Source organism: Podarcis pityusensis (assembly GCF_964106645.2).
Source record: "Podarcis pityusensis genome assembly, chromosome: 16".
NCBI classification, from domain to species: domain Eukaryota; kingdom Metazoa; phylum Chordata; class Lepidosauria; order Squamata; family Lacertidae; genus Podarcis; species Podarcis pityusensis.
Genome location: NC_138041.1, coordinates 39,373,903 through 39,389,779, shown reverse-complemented (window position 1 = coordinate 39,389,779; position 15,877 = coordinate 39,373,903). Strand labels below are relative to the sequence as shown.

Here is a 15,877-nt window from a genome sequence, read left to right as displayed (position 1 = left end):
CACCTCTCCAGCCGGGAGAGGGTCGCGGGGTGCCCGCGTGCGCTCTCCCGGCTGGAGAGGTGACGGGCGGCTGTAGAAGCTCCTGCCATAGCCGCCCGTCACCTCTCCAGCCGGGAGAGCGCGCGCAGGGCTAAAGCAGCCCCCCGCGACCCTCTCCTGGCTGGAGAGGTGACGGGCGGCTATTGAGGCTCTTGCCATAGCCGCCCGTCACCTCTCCAGCCGGGAGAGCGCGCGCGGGGCTAAAGCAGCCCCCCGCGACCCTCTCCTGGCTGGAGAGGTGACGGGCGGCTATAGAAGCTCCTGCCATAGCCGCCCGTCACCTCTCCAGCCGGGAGAGCGCGCGCAGGGCTAAAGCAGCCCCCCGCGACCCTCTCCTGGCTGGAGAGGTGACGGGCGGCTATTGAGGTTCTTGCCATAGCCGCCCGTCACCTCTCCAGCCGGGAGAGCGTGCGCGGGGCTAAAGCAGCCCCCCACGACCCTCTCCCAGCTGGAGAGGTGACGGGCGGCTATGGCAGGAGCTTCTATAGCCGCCCATCACCTCTCCAGCAGCCCTGCGACCCTCTCCCGGCTGGAGAGGTGACGGGCGGCTATGGCAAGAGCCTCAATAGCCGCCCGTCACCTCTCCAGCCGGGAGAGGGTCGCGGGGTGCCCGCGTGCGCTCTCCCGGCTGGAGAGGTGACGGGCGGCTATAGAAGCTCCTGCCATAGCCGCCCGTCACCTCTCCAGCCGGGAGAGCGCGCGCGGGGCTAAAGCAGCCCCCCGCGACCCTCTCCTGGCTGGAGAGGTGACGGGCGGCTATAGAAGCTCCTGCCATAGCCGCCCGTCACCTCTCCAGCCGGGAGAGCGCGCGCGGGGCTAAAGCAGCCCCCCGCGACCCTCTCCTGGCTGGAGAGGTGACGGGCAGCTATAGAAGCTCCTGCCATAGCCGCCCGTCACCTCTCCAGCCAGGAGAGCGCGCGCAGGGCTAAAGCAGCCCCCCGCGACCCTCTCCCGGCTGGAGAGGTGACGGGCGGCTATTGAGGCTCTTGCCATAGCCGCCCGTCACCTCTCCAGCCGGGAGAGCGTGCGCGGGGCTAAAGCAGCCCCCCACGACCATCTCCCGGCTGGAGAGGTGACGGGCGGCTATTGAGGCTCTTGCCATAGCCGCCCGTCACCTCTCCAGCCGGGAGAGCGTGCGCGGGGCTAAAGCAGCCCCCCACGACCATCTCCCGGCTGGAGAGGTGACGGGCGGCTATTGAGGCTCTTGCCATAGCCGCCCGTCACCTCTCCAGCCGGGAGAGGGTCGCGGGGCTATGGCGTCTTCGCTCCATAGGACGCACACACATTTTTCCTTCATTTTTGAAGGGAAAAAAGTGCGTCCTATAGAGCGAAAAATACGGTAAGTTCTACTCAGAACAGACATACTGAAATTATGGATCTAAGTTAGTAGTGTACATTAACTTCAGTCGGTCTATTGTGAGTAGGACTAGCTTTGGGTACAACTCAAAGCCAGTATGTAATCCAAGCCTTCAAGAACAGGGAAGGATGATCATCTAAAATAAAAAAGCAAACTAATGACCCACTAACCTCGCATCCTGCTGTATAAGCCGCTAATCTTGCCAGGGACTGCTTCCCCGAGCCACCAACTCCAACAAGTAAAGCGTGACCACGGTCCATCCTTATGATGCGATGAACACGAATCAAATGCTCCAGGGCATCGTCGAACAGCACCAGGTTCATTTTAGTATTCAGTTCATTGTACTCTTCAAGAATCTCCTGCAAGAGAAGGGCGAAAAGAGTGAGTGTTTCAACACCAAAAGAGCAGGGTGTTAAACAACAGCAACACTGGGATTGCCTGAATCCTGATATCCCTGCTTAATCACAGAGATCATTGGCAAGAGTGTTGCTGATTGTTCCCCGAGTTGGTGAGGCTAGTTTGACAACAGTGGGAAATTGAGCATTTTGTGTCATTGGCCCAGTCCTGTGGAACCCTCTGCCACTAGAGATTTAGCAGACACCTTATCACAGAATCATAGACTTGTAGAGTTGGAAGGGACCCCAAGGGTTATTTAGTCCAACCCCCTGCAATGCAAAAATCTCAACTAAAACATCCTTGGCAGATGGACATTCAACCTCTGCTTTAAAACTTTCAAGGAAGGAGAGTCCACAATCTCCTGAGGAAGACCATTCCACTGTCAAACAGCTCTTACTGTCAGAAAGTTCTTCCTGATTTTTACTCAGAATCTCATTACTTGTAACTTGAATCCATTGGTTTGGGTCCTACCCTTCAGAACAGAAGAAAACCTTTTAAATGCCTGCTGAAAACTCTTCTATTCTACTAGGCCTATGCAAGCAGTTAAAGAGTACATCCTTCCATAATGGTTTACTGGTGTTTGTTTTCAACTTTTTACGCATTTACTGTAAGGTTTTACGACTTTATTGCTGCAAACCGCTTTGATATATTTGAACGCTCTGGTGGTATACAAATATTTTTAAATAAATAATTAAATACTGGAAACACTGAATGAAAGGAATATCAGAATTTTACAATGTAACCCTATACACATTTACTCAGAAATAAATTCCAGTGTGTTCCATGGAGATTACACCCAGGTAAGTGTACATAAAATTGTAGTCTTAATTTCTCACTTGGCCAAAAGAGAATGCTACTTATTTTTGGTGTCCACTAATAGTCACACCCAACAGGTGAATTAATACCAATGATAAGGGCATACATAACAAATATCCAGTTGTTATAACCAAGTAACATACACAAAAAATACAGGAAGAATCCCATATATGTGTCTTTTAATCTCCTTTTCTATAGTGAAATCTTCAAACCTTCTACAATGAAAATAAATACACACACACACCAATTTAGTCTCTATACCTGAAAGAGAGCTTTGGCAGCATCGTAGTCCTGAATATCTTCATAAACACGAGGCTCACTTTCATTTAGGGCCATCCTAAAGTCTCCAAAAAGTATAGGGTCTCTCATAACATGCTCTAAGTCGTCTTTGAAATTGCTTTCCACCAGGGCTTGTATATGGCCTTCAACCTTATAATATATAAGAAAGAAAGAAATTTTCAATTCTTTATTTAGGACCAGTCCTCTCCGTTCTGCCTCACAAGGACTCATGCACTAACTTGATTAATTAAAAAAACCCCAACAAAGGTCTGCAGAATTCATCCCAAGGAATGTTTTGTGCAAGAACCTAATCAGAACATATGTGTATGGGAAGTTGCTTTATAATTCATCAGGCCATTCACTCAATACTGCTCTCCAAGGCTTCAGGCACAGGTCTTTCCCAGTTCTGCTACCAGAAATCCTTTGAAATAAAGGTGACTGGGACTGAAACTGGAGTCTTCCATATGAAAAGCATGCAGTTTACCACTGAGCTAAGTCTCAGAGTACTGATGATGCCAATGGATTGTAAATTCTTAATGGCAAGCAACATTCCACATTGTGAGTCTGTGAGAGAGAGACAGAAAGAGCAGGAGTGGCAGAAGGGAGAGATTCTACAACTAATGTGTGTTCTGAAGATATAACAACTATGTTCAGGGGTTTGATTTACATGCCCCTTTAATGGGGTGACAATGTTTACTTTTGTGGGATTTTGAACATCTTGGTGTTTATGGTATGAAATGTGAGGGAAACACTAGGAATGTGACTATTTTGGAGGCTCTGGATTAGCAGAGGGATTGAGAGGCTGTTTTAAGGTTTGATATGGATTTAGAAATGACTGCTATGGCTCCCAGTTCAAGCATGAAGCCAAAAACAAACCTTCCTGTATCAGTAGAAGTAACAGTCCATGGGGCACTAGCTCCTGCCTGCCCATATGACAGTGTCCATTCTATGTTATCGCAGCTCAGTTCTGAAAGCCAGTCTTTAGTAGGAGCAACCCTCTTACAAATTCATGGGATACAAGCAGTGCTATTTTTCTAGAAAAAGAGGTGCCAGAGGTCACCATGAACGCTTCCCTTGTTCTCTTAGAATGGCAATGGTCCCCACCTGAGAGGTGCCAGAACCAACCTGAGAGGTGTGAGTTCTTGTGAGTTCCAGCTGAAAAGAGCTCTGGATGCAAGTAAAACAACTGCATCATACAGAGCATTGCTTGAGCCGATGATTTTATTTCAGAGTGGCACACAGCTGTCTTAAAGTAGCCAAATGGATATTAAGTCACCAGCAGTAAAAAGGATAGAACTCACCAGAGCTTTGTCAACTTCATTAATCAGCCTGTCATGGAAAACCCGCAGGCACTCATTCCGCCATACTCTCACCATCTGTGCAACTGTCTGGAACCTATAATAAAACAAAAACTTGGTCAAATCAGCAAATACAAAACATGGGACTTAGTGGGCTGCCTTTCACAAATGCAGAATTTGTAATTTATCTGAGCCCACTTCTTCCAATTTGGAGTAACTTTTTATGAATTGGTATGCTTGAACTGAATGAACAATTTGAATATTGTTACAATTCCAGCAAAAAGCTAGGTGCCTGTACACTCACCGTTCTGGTGTTGTTTGAACAAGTCCATTGTAAACTCTGGACAAGTCCCGCAGGTTAAAAATGTAATGGAATTTTGAAGGAGTTGGAGGTAAGTCACGGACTATCATTTGATAAAGTGTCAGTGTAGAGGCTGTCATCTTGTCAGCAATTGCAGCTATCAATTCATTGAAAATCTGCAAACATAAAATAGGGGGAGATGTTTTCAAGAGACAATTGTGAGAAGGGTTTTTCTTTAAAGCTTACTTTTTTTTTTGCAATGTTTTCCATCAAATGACAAACAAAATATGCTTTCAACTTACATTAGGAGCACGTTTCCTGCATCCCACATGCATACATGCTTGTTGATGACCTCTATACGTGACTGACAATTCATTTTCTAAAGTAATGACTTCTTGGAAAAGGCTTCTTGAAAACACAGCTTGGTAAACCCAGCATTGGCAATGGGCACTGGGGTCTATTTTTTAACATGGGATTAGATTTTGCCTTGAGCAAGATTGCTGGGGGAAAGAGCCAGCAGCATTGGCTCTGCCCCCTGATTCATTTCCACATAATGCCTGAACCCCCTCATTCCAAGTGTGTTTGGCAGAGTCTGCCTCTTGCAACGCACCTCACCCACAATTTATGTAAGAGTATGCAGCTGACATATTTGATCCCTCACAGACCATTTGTTACAGTCCTTTCTTGCAAGGAGGGCTTCACTGAATCCTTTACCTGTATCTCTGTATCTATTGGAGAATGGTGATGAAGTGTATAGAAAAGGGTTGGTGGGCTTCAGATCCAGGCTTATGCTGAAAGCCGGATGAGAAGTCCCTGAGGTCAGATGGAGGCTCCAGGCCAATATTCCTATCAGCCCATATGTGATTTTTTTCCTATGCCATCCCGCAGCATACTGGCTAGCTCTCAAGAACTACAGAACAAGATTCAGAAGGAGCTCTACATTTCAGTTCACTAAGCCTTCATTACTTGAAGGGTTATTACTATTTATTATTTATTAAATTTATATATTTAGGAATGTGCCCACATTGAAAATGCAATAAAAGATTTGCTGTTACACCACAGAAGAAAATGTAGGGATATTTTCAAAGGTTATACCAAGAGATTAAACAGCAGCAGGATGGTTACAACTTTTGACAGTGGTCCATTACTCTGGGGCAGGGGAGGTTTGAGGGCAATTCTTAAACAAGTATTGAAATTCTGTACAGGTCTCTCAACAATAATTTAATCAATATCTCTCTGTATAAATAATTCACATTACCGAAGTATGGCCTTTTAAAATGGAGGCGTATATCAAGTGCAGTGACGACTCTGAAGGAAATGGCACGTTGAAAGCGCTAAAGAGCGAAATGAATCGTGGGTCAACTTCATTACGGCCTCCCCCAGCTTTGCCCATGGCAGCAATGAAGCCAAGGTCACGGAGGTACTTGCAGTTCATCTCCTTGCCACGATCATACAAGGCGCCTTTCTCTAAGAGTAACTTCAGCAGCGCAATAGGCTGTTGGGTCCCATATTCATCAACCTTTGAACAACAAGAAAGTTAAAATGCTTAAACAAAAAACAGAAGGGCTACCAACAAGCAGCTTGAGTTATACCCCTCTTTTCAACTACCATCAACAATATTTATAAATCTCCTGTCAATGACAGATGACTGAATCTGATGGCTTTGATTTCACTCAAGTTTTCCAATCTTAAATTCAGTTTGCCCTAAGGCAGGTTCCACAAGGATGTGCATTACAGGAAGCTGACCTCAGGCACCAGGCCTGTTGGCAGACCGACCCTGTGTTATAAAGATGTCTGCAAATGTGGTATGAAGGCCAGCAACTTTAACCCCACTGTGTGGGAATCCTTTGCAGACAACTGCTGTGGCTGGAGACACAGTCAGGTTGAGTATCCACAGCAGTGACCAGATGAGAAATGACTGCTGGGAGGAGCGCAGAGGGAAAAAATGTCATGGTGCATATTGTAACAATGAAACCAGATGCCTTCATCTTCCCCAGCTGCAATAAAACATGTCTCTCTCATATTGGTCTCAACAGCCACAGCAGGCGCTGTAACTCTCCAGCAGTTTGACTTTACCCCCGATGGCACACTCTTCAATTACCTCTGGAGACAGACGGATGCCAACCATTCCACGGCAAGTGAAAATGTATTTTTGTTAATGTCTCCTAATATACATATTTATGCACACAATTTGCCTAGAATACATTTTTGTATGCTGATTCAGTAATACAGGTTTTTTTGCATTCTTTGGCTTATGAACTGCTTTGCAAAATTTGGAGAAGGGAGAATTTAAAAAGAAAGCCTTGTTTCAATTTGTGCATTGGTTTGAAAAGTGTAAAATTTGGGAAATCCGCATTAAGATGAAAACTAATTATATTTTTTCCACGTTGCTACTTTCCACACAGGTCCACAATAAGGAATAAATGTTCATATGAGAAAAATTCAACAAAAATTTCACATGCCTGGAGAAGTAAGCATGCCTTGATCTTAATGTTGGTGTCTAAGGTGCTACTGGACCAAAAGAAATAAAATTCCTTTTTTCTTTATTTCAAATTTAATTGATAAATTACTTAGTAAACCTTGAAGAGTGAGCTATTATTATTCAATATTTATTATAACTACTACTACATTTATATCTCACACTACCTCCAAAAGCTCAGGACAACATACATGGTTTTTCCACCTGTCCTCCCTTTCTCCTGTGAGAGAATGATAGACCCAATGTCACCCAGAGAACAGAACCTTTGTCGCTCAAATTCTAGTCTGACAATCTGACCACTAAGTCGCATTGGCTCTCTTTTACAAATGTACCAGGTACATTTTCTATCAGGTGACAGAAAATAAATAATGACTGCAACAAGAAGGTACAGTACCTTCCTCTTACACCCAAGTTGTTTGCTGCAAGCTTTGATGGTTCTGTAGAAGGATTAGAACAACCTTCCAGATGTTCTGCATTATAACTTCCATCATCTCTGACCATTGGACATGCTGGCTGGAGTTGATGGGAGCTGCAGTCCAAAACATCTGGAGAGCATCATGCAAAGGAAGGCTGAATCACAGTAACAGAAAACATGCTGGACAATTAGTTGTAACCAGCTAAATTCCACTCAGATCAAGACTAATGGACCTAAATTAGTCATATCCTTTAATGGGTTTACTCAGAGCATGATTTATACTGTATTGTGAGTATTCCAATGACAATAGCCATGACTAGCCCAATGGAACCTTTTGTGATAGAGGCGGTGTTCTTTGATTGCTAGAATCTGGGGGCAAACCACAGGGCACTGCTATTATATCACTGTCTGTGAGCTTCCCTTGGCATATAGTTGACTACAGTTAGGGTCCTGGATTAAATGAACCCTTGGTCTGATCCAGAACAGCACCTCTTACACATGTAAGTTTCTTCAGAAACAAAGGATGCAAAGCATTCCCTTCCCGGCATCAGCTCCATTAAAAATATTTGAATGTGTCTTGAGATGCTCTTGCATACTTGTATGTATATTCTTACCCTGGGCATGTTCATATCATCCATAAAGACAATGAGGCGCTTTCCCATTGGGGGACCATAGGTCTCTTTGGTCCGTTTCTCCACGTTTGCTTCCATATTCCTTTGAATATCCATGGAGGTAGTGCGAGAGGAGAAGTTAATGATAAGCAGCACCTGGAAGTGGAAGATTAAAAATGAATTATTGGGAAATGAAGGCTCATGCCAAGGACTTCCTACTCAGCAGGCAGAGGTAAAAAGCTGAGAAGGGATTATATATGTGATAGTTAAATTAAAACAGAGTGTCTCTATCATTACAGAGAATATATTAATTTCAGGAAGTAGACACAATCCCAGTAGTATTTCTCCACTTACTGGGGAATTGTGATTTACAGATGCATTTCAATGTTTCTGATTGATGGCAGCAAAAATGTGTTAGCGGTCAGTTCTCGAAAAGAGCAGTTTTGTGGACAGGCAAGGTATAGGAGATTATGGTAATTAAAGGTAAAGGGACCCCTGACCATTAGGTCCAGTCGTGGCCGACTCTGGGCTTGCGGTGCTCATCTCGCTTTATTGGCCGAGGGAGCCGGCATACAGCTTCCGCGTCATGTGGCCAGCATGACTAAGCCGCTTCTGGCGAACCAGAGCAGAACAGGGAAATGCCGTTTACCTTCCCGCTGGAGCGGTACCTATTTATCTACTTGCACTTTGATGTGCTTTCGAACTGCTAGGTGGGCAGGAGCAGGGACCGAGCAACGGGAGCTCACCCCGTCGCAGGGATTCGAACCACTGACCTTCTGATCGGCCAGTCCTAGGCTCTGTGGTTTAACCCACAGAGCCACCTGCGTCCCTATTATGGTAATAAGAATGTCTCAAATTAGTTACTTTTATTTATTTACATGTTTATTCTATCCTTCCTCCAAGGATTTCAGGGTGGCATACATTATCACCTTCTATTTTATCCTTGCAGCACCCTTGTGAGGTAAGTTTGCATGAGAGAGGATGACTAGTTCAAGGGCAATGATATCAGTTAGATTTTGGAAAAATATAAAATGGTTTAGAAAATTCGCACTACAAATAACACTACCAAAAATAACACTACAAATAAGTCAAGAATGTACGAAGCAATTTAGTTATATTAGTCATAGTAGATAAATGTAATGTTTGAAAACTTGGGAAACCTTCTGCTGCTGCTGCTATAGAAGAGGATTTTTAAAAAATAAGATTTAATTTGTTATATTTACATAAATTCTCTAAAATTTGCTCTAAACAACAAAGGACATTAATCCAAAATCTGAATCATTCTAATGTTCTTTGATTTGTGGAAGATTATCACATTTGTACCAATTTAAAGAATAAATAACTTAAGTTTCAAAATTGCTTTTAAAAGCATCTTATTGACTTTGATACATTCTCTCTCTTAAAATGTCAGGCCAAGTGGATATACTGTTTAATCAAATACTAAAATATAGTCATTGCTGGAGCAGACTAAGTCTGAAAACTTATACACATTTCCCTGAGGGCAATAAACCTCACTGAACACACTACTTGTTTCTCAGTAGACACTCATAGGACATGACTTAAATAGGCAAAAAGGGGTATGTATGAAACCAGAGATTCTGGGGACCTGCGTAGCAAAGGATCTGTCCCCTATACTCATCCCTCAGCTTTTTGCTCCTTCTCTCCTTTTTGCAACAGGAGACTGAGCTTCTTTCCTTATCTGGAAGTGGAGTAAAGGTGTAGGGCTAATTACTGTACATAAAATCTGAACCCTTACATTTGTGTCTTGATTTAGTTTCTTAAGAAAGTTCTGTGTTGTTGCCGTCTTTGAGGTTCCAGATTCTCCAACCAGAACAACGGGGTGTTTGATTTTTACCATCTTTTCTAGTAGCCAGTTTGTACGGGTTGTGTCCACTGTGGGAACTAAAGAGTGTGTATGTTAACTTGGAATACAGAGAGCAAAAGAAAACCAAGCAGCTTTAAAATGATCGATTTGCATAGATACTCAACGCACAATCACTCCAGTAACAGAATTCATTTAGAGACACAAGACCCATTGTCTGATCCAGGGGTTGTTTGTTCCTCTAGCAGCTTAGAGGATAAAAGAAAAATGTTTCTAGACACACTATTTTAGAATGGAGCATTGGCCCCTTATTGCCCAGTCTTAGGGAGGTATCCAGAGATGGGTTGTCTCCACCCATAGTGCAGGAAAGTCAAGTCTCATATGGTGATGTTTCATATGCCTAGACTGGCTCAGGAGGCTCCACTGCCAAGCAGAGAACAGAGTACAGCACATGTAAACTAAATCTGAGGCGGGGGGAACATTAAAAGAAAATAACAGAAGCCTTCTCTGAGAAGGCCAAGCAGAAGTGGATGAAAGTACATGGTGACCAAACCATGGTCATTTGAGTAGACCAAGCTGTACCCATTTGTAGTATGCTACCTAAAGAGGATAAGCTGGATAACTCTATGAATCAGAGGAAGCTTCATGGTAAGTGACCAATGTTTGTTTTATTCAGTGGGAGGAAGACATCCAGATATGGGACATGTCCAATCCTGATATTGAAGGGCTGAAGGTGACAGACTAAAGACAGGATGATGATGATGATGGAGGGACATCAGAACGTGAGAAGAAGAAAAAGAAGAGTTTGGATTTGATATCCCACTTTATCACTACCCGAAGGAGTCTCAAAGCGGCTAACATTCTCCTTTCCCTTCCTCCCCCGCAACAAACACTCTGTGTGTTGGGTGGGGCTGAGAGACTTCAGAGAAGTGTGACTGGCCCAAGGTCACCCAGCAGCTGCATGTGGAGGAGCGGAGACGCGAACCCGGTTCCCCATATTATGAATCTACCGCTCTTAACCACTACACCACACTGGCTCTCCTTAGAGAAGGGACTCTAAGGAAAAACAGGTAGCAAGAAACCTACAGATACGAAGAAACTGGTGGTGGAAACACTAAGTAAAGGAATCTGCTCTGAACTTGGGCAAGGCAAGGCAGTAACTGGGGTGGAGCCTCCTGAGCCAGCTTAGGGCTACAAGATGTTGTCGTGTGATCCTGCCTCCCAGGGATGATCAATGAAGATGAGCCATGTAAGGATGCCTCTCATGTACTGGACAAGGCATAAATAGGTTTGCAAGCTGTAATTGATTAACTTGTGACATTAATTACTCCCACTAAATTATGCAAAGCTTTAGTCACACTTACCCAGAATATCGATAAATTTCACTTCGGGTGAGTGGATATATTCAGGGACCAATTTGCTCCAAGGCACCCACTTTTTCATTAGTCCCTCAAAGTGAAAGTCATATAAAGTTGGAAGCTGGCCTGAAGATAAATCAATTATGATAGCTTAGACCATACTTATGGTCAGAGATTAGTCATTCATGATTACTGGAGGTATGTTGCAAATGAGACATCCAGTATAGTATGCCAAGAAAAAACATGCTGAACACATTGTCCAAATTATCAGAAAGCACTAGAATTAGGCCCAAAAGATTGACAGATAATGTATGTGTATACCTTGGCCTTAGTATGAATTTTATGCTCTCAATATTACTGTTGTAAAGCACCTGTTTCAGGCAGAATGTCCTTATGGTTCAGGGACTCTACTTCCTCCCTTGGGAACTGATTGCACCTGCCTGTGGTTCCAAGGGTAGGACATAACCTTAATCCACTGAGGAGAAGATATCATAGTAAGTGCAACAAATCTTTTTATTATTATTACAGGGTTATCCTGAGACAGGTTCTTCTTCCTACTTGCTCCATAGACAGTGCCATGTGACTCAGTGTAGATCATGAAGTTTTCATTGAAGGAAACTCAGTTTCAGTAAGTAATCAAGCAGAAACAGAATATGTTCTACTTTACATAACGATTGTCTGAAAAATCTATTAACATTTCTTATTTACTTCAAAGAACTGAAGGCCTTACTCAGCAGCCCCCCAAGTCCCATCTCTATGCTGCGTAGCATAGTTCAAGGAAGGTAAAAATTACCAAGATGAAACTCCCTCAGTGCCACTGGGCTAAACAGAAAAGGCATGGGCTTCAGAGTTTTTCACTTGGCTTGCAGCAAAGCCCTATTCAGCCACTGTAAAGGATGTGTACACCTGTGTTGAACCAAAGGTGAGACTAGTCAGTATAACCCCAAAACTAATTGTTAGTTGTTGCAAGGGTGAGTTTACATGTGTTTATCTATGCACTTGCTTTGATATATGCTAATAGGCTTGCTTTGCTGCTATGCTGCTTGGTGGGCCCTGGAAGGCTGAGCTCTTAGCTCATAGAGTAGAACTATCTGTAAGCCTTGGATAGTTGCCACCTATGCCCTCATGGGTCAGGTGGGTTGATGTCATTCCTCAAATCTGATTCATCTCTCAGAGGCTGCTATTAGGCAGGCTAGGAGAAATACAGGAGCCTGTATTTCCCCCTCAGTTGTGCTAATAGCAGCTTGGGAGCAGGAGCAGGAGCAGGAAAATCTTCATTGTGGGGTACGTGCTGAACTGCAGAAGGCAAGTGAAGCTGCAGTAGCTAGGAATTCCTTTCAGAAACAAACCATGTCATACAAGACTGATTATATCCTACCTGGCAACTCCCCTGGTTTAGCTAGAGTCATCTCATCATTAACAGTTGACATAGAGGAGAGACGTTTGATAAAGTCATCAAATTTTGATCTTCCAGCTTCAAGGAGGCAGGCTCCTAAAGAAGAATACAGAGCTTCAAGGAAGTAGCATTCGAGCACATCAGGGTCATCATATTCTTGCTCAAGGAGAGCATCCAGCATCTTGGTCAACTGTGTCACCTGCCATATGAAATCACAAAGCAACAAATACTATATTGGTGAAAATCTTTTGGTGCCTCTCCCCTCCCCTGCAACACACTGCTTGCTATAAACTGTCTTTAAAGGGGGCACCAAGTTGAGAGCAACACTAAAAGCAAATCTGGGACTGAAAAAGAGAGATGAGCAAGGTCTTGGAAGGTGTTTCATTATTACATTCTATGAGCAGACCAGCAAAGGATTTTCTTCAGTGTAGGAAGCAGCTTGCAAGCAAGGGCAACACGTCCTGTTTCACCACCTGAAGCAAAATGAAAAGTGCTACTTTGCACAGCCACTCCTGCCACCAGCCACCTGCTCCTGCCACCACGGTCTGTTCTGCTGCCACTACACATCCTGCCACATCCGACACTGGCGGAGAAGTGGTACTGCCATTGGTGCCAATTTGGGGCATGATTGCACCAATTTTCTGTAAGATCTCACCCAAAATTGTGTGAGATCTCACACAAAATGGACACAATCTTGCCCAAAATTGGCATCAATGGTGGTGGGACCACCTGGGAGCACTTCTGCTGCCTAATTGCTAGGCCAGCTCTGTTTGAAAGTGTAGCATGGAAGAGAAGATAATGCAATGACCACTCTTCCAGAGTTTTATTATTTGGCGATCAGTGAAGAAGTTGGCAGAGAAAGGCTCCCTACAAAGTCTAAGGAAATTTGGCAGGTTTCAAGAATTAAATGTAACACTATTACAATGAAAGTTAGTGTGCACATGTGTGCAACATTAAACAATTAATTGGTGTAGTTAATTTATTTAGAAATCTTTTTAATCAACTGCAAAGGCAACCCCCAATTAATCAACAAAATATCGCTTTTTAAAATGTAAATACTTCTTTAAAAATTGCAGATGACAGGAACCTCTTAGAAGAGGAATTGCCCTTTCTTCTCACATAAAAGGGAATGACTCTTCTAAAATGGCAGCTGCTGCAATATGCACCACCTAAAATACAGTATATGAAATCCAATGAGGCAACGGAGTACCTCCATGGGGTTTCTACCCTCTCCAGCCACCTGCATGCCCTCCAAATCTGCTTAGGGAGGTTGGGGTCTTGCCAGAGCAGAAGTGGGGGCTGGAGAGTAGAAACTGGAAGTCCCATTGTGCAACTGGAGTTCCTTTTGCACAAGCAGGTGGATGTAATTCAGTAGAAATCTTGAATTGATCTTGCAAGCTGATCTTACAGCTTGAGTCCAAGATCCCTAAGGACTGTCTAAACCTGATCACTGAGATTTTTTGAAGTATTTTTTATTTATTTTTAAATAATTTTATTTTTATTTATTGCATTTATAACCCACTTTTTTCTCTAAGGAGCTCAAAGTGGCATACATGGTTATCTTCATAAGGATGAGAGTCAGTGAACTTCATGGCTGAGCAGTGACACTCTGGCCACTACAGCACACTGGCTCATGCCCTGATCACTGAGATTATCCAGAGGAGCACTGTTGGTTGTGCCCAGTGTCACAGAGGCCACAATGGCCTCAACAAGAAATCAGGCATTTAATGATGCTGGTCCTATGCTATAGAAAATTCTTTCAGGAGAGATTCAGCAGGTATCCTTGCTTTTGACTTTCAATCATCTCTTGAAGACTTTAATGCCAATAGGCTGATACAGTTGTTTAAAACTTCATTGAGTAGCCAGTTTTTTTGTTGAGTGGTTTGCACTGCTTTTAAAGGTTTCTATGCTGATGTACATCACCCTGAATATAAGACGTAAATAGTCTTATAAATAAAAAAATGTTACCCCTTATACATTTTTGTTCAAAAACTATTGTTTTAGTCCAATGCACATTTGTGCACATTTAACTTATTAGGTATTTAATTAAAACTCATTTGATTAGACAACTAATATTCATTTAATTAGTCAAGAGCCCTAATACTTAAGTGCAGTAAACTGTGATGCTTGGAGCAAATGTCATAAATGGAGCTGAGCTATTTCTAATTGTTGACCAAACCCTGAAGGAGAGTTTTTCTATTTCAGACCATGTCTTGGAATCTTCCGTAAAATTTCAAACTCAGTCTATATAAATCTCTCCAAATCTTACTCTAGTCCAGAAAAGGGGACGGGAAGGGTAGTCCTACTAAATTCTCCTTAGACATGTGCCTGAAGTTTGAAAAGTTTATTGCACTGTTCACTGCTTGAAGAACCTCCATTGTAAATGTTTATATTAATTTGCAAAGCCGGTATTTCTTACCATATTGAGATCTGTCTGTGGAAGAATGGTCTTTAATTTCTCCCCTTGCCGTCCATCGACAATTCCTTCTACGATCATTTCAATCAGGTAGGGTACATATTTGGCAAATAATCTATCTAAGAGTTGTTTTTCTTGCTGAGGAACAAAATAAAAAAAAAGTAATTCTAATGTATCCATTTTATTTGTATCTTCCTGTACAGAGGGATATACTCTTCCCCTCTTGTGATTGTGGATCAACCTCTTTTAAATAACAAGATCTAATCCAGGGAAGGGAGGGCACAACACACCTGCTCTTGTAAGTCAGAAGTAAGAGCAGGAAAGCCCAAACGCCGTGGAGGACACAGGAATGGAATAGGATAGGGTGATTTCCAACCAAATCTTAACTATCTATCTGGAATTTGCCACCAGGCCCTCATGGCACCTAATGAAATTCCCCAAATTGTGGATTTCCCTGCCCCATTTCTTTGTTGTTGGCAGTTGCTAATAAGGCATGACTTCACATCACATTGTGAGTCATAGCTGTCAACGTTTCCCTTTTTTTAAGGGAAATTCCCATATTCCAAATAGGATTCCTCACAAGAAAAGGGAAAAGTTGACAGCTATGTTGTGAGTTCTCCTAAAACGTCCAAAGTAATGAGATTTAAAATAAAAATAAAAATTGAAAGGTGCTCCAGTGAATTACTCAAGGAAGCTCTTCATGTGGGAGATTTCCACTTTTCTGTCAACCTCTCAGAACCTCTGTAGATAGGTTCTGTCAACCTATCTACATGTTCCAATATTGTAGCTGGACAGGCAGTTTTTTCAGTTCTGCTATCAGAAAGGAACATTGTTGTCCATGGGTAGGCAAACTAAGGCCCGGATCCGGCCCAATCGCCTTCTAAATCCAGCCCA

The 15,877-nt window shown here is 43.2% G+C and overlaps 1 protein-coding gene across 2 annotated transcripts in view; it reads right to left on the bottom strand.

The window, feature by feature from the left end:
• DNAH10 (dynein axonemal heavy chain 10) overlaps positions 1-15,877 on the bottom strand; it is a 117,984-nt gene that overhangs the window by 34,780 nt on the left and 67,327 nt on the right. For both annotated transcript variants that reach the window (XM_080985597.1, XM_080985598.1), the window contains 10 exons: positions 14,987-15,121; positions 12,550-12,766; positions 11,178-11,297; positions 9,748-9,893; positions 7,995-8,147; positions 5,745-6,005; positions 4,490-4,662; positions 4,189-4,282; positions 2,870-3,037; positions 1,567-1,755 (listed from right to left, as the gene is read on the bottom strand). In XM_080985597.1, coding sequence (XP_080841723.1) covers positions 1,567-1,755; positions 2,870-3,037; positions 4,189-4,282; positions 4,490-4,662; positions 5,745-6,005; positions 7,995-8,147; positions 9,748-9,893; positions 11,178-11,297; positions 12,550-12,766; positions 14,987-15,121 — 1,656 coding nt within the window. The remainder of the gene's footprint in view (positions 1-1,566; positions 1,756-2,869; positions 3,038-4,188; positions 4,283-4,489; positions 4,663-5,744; positions 6,006-7,994; positions 8,148-9,747; positions 9,894-11,177; positions 11,298-12,549; positions 12,767-14,986; positions 15,122-15,877) is intronic.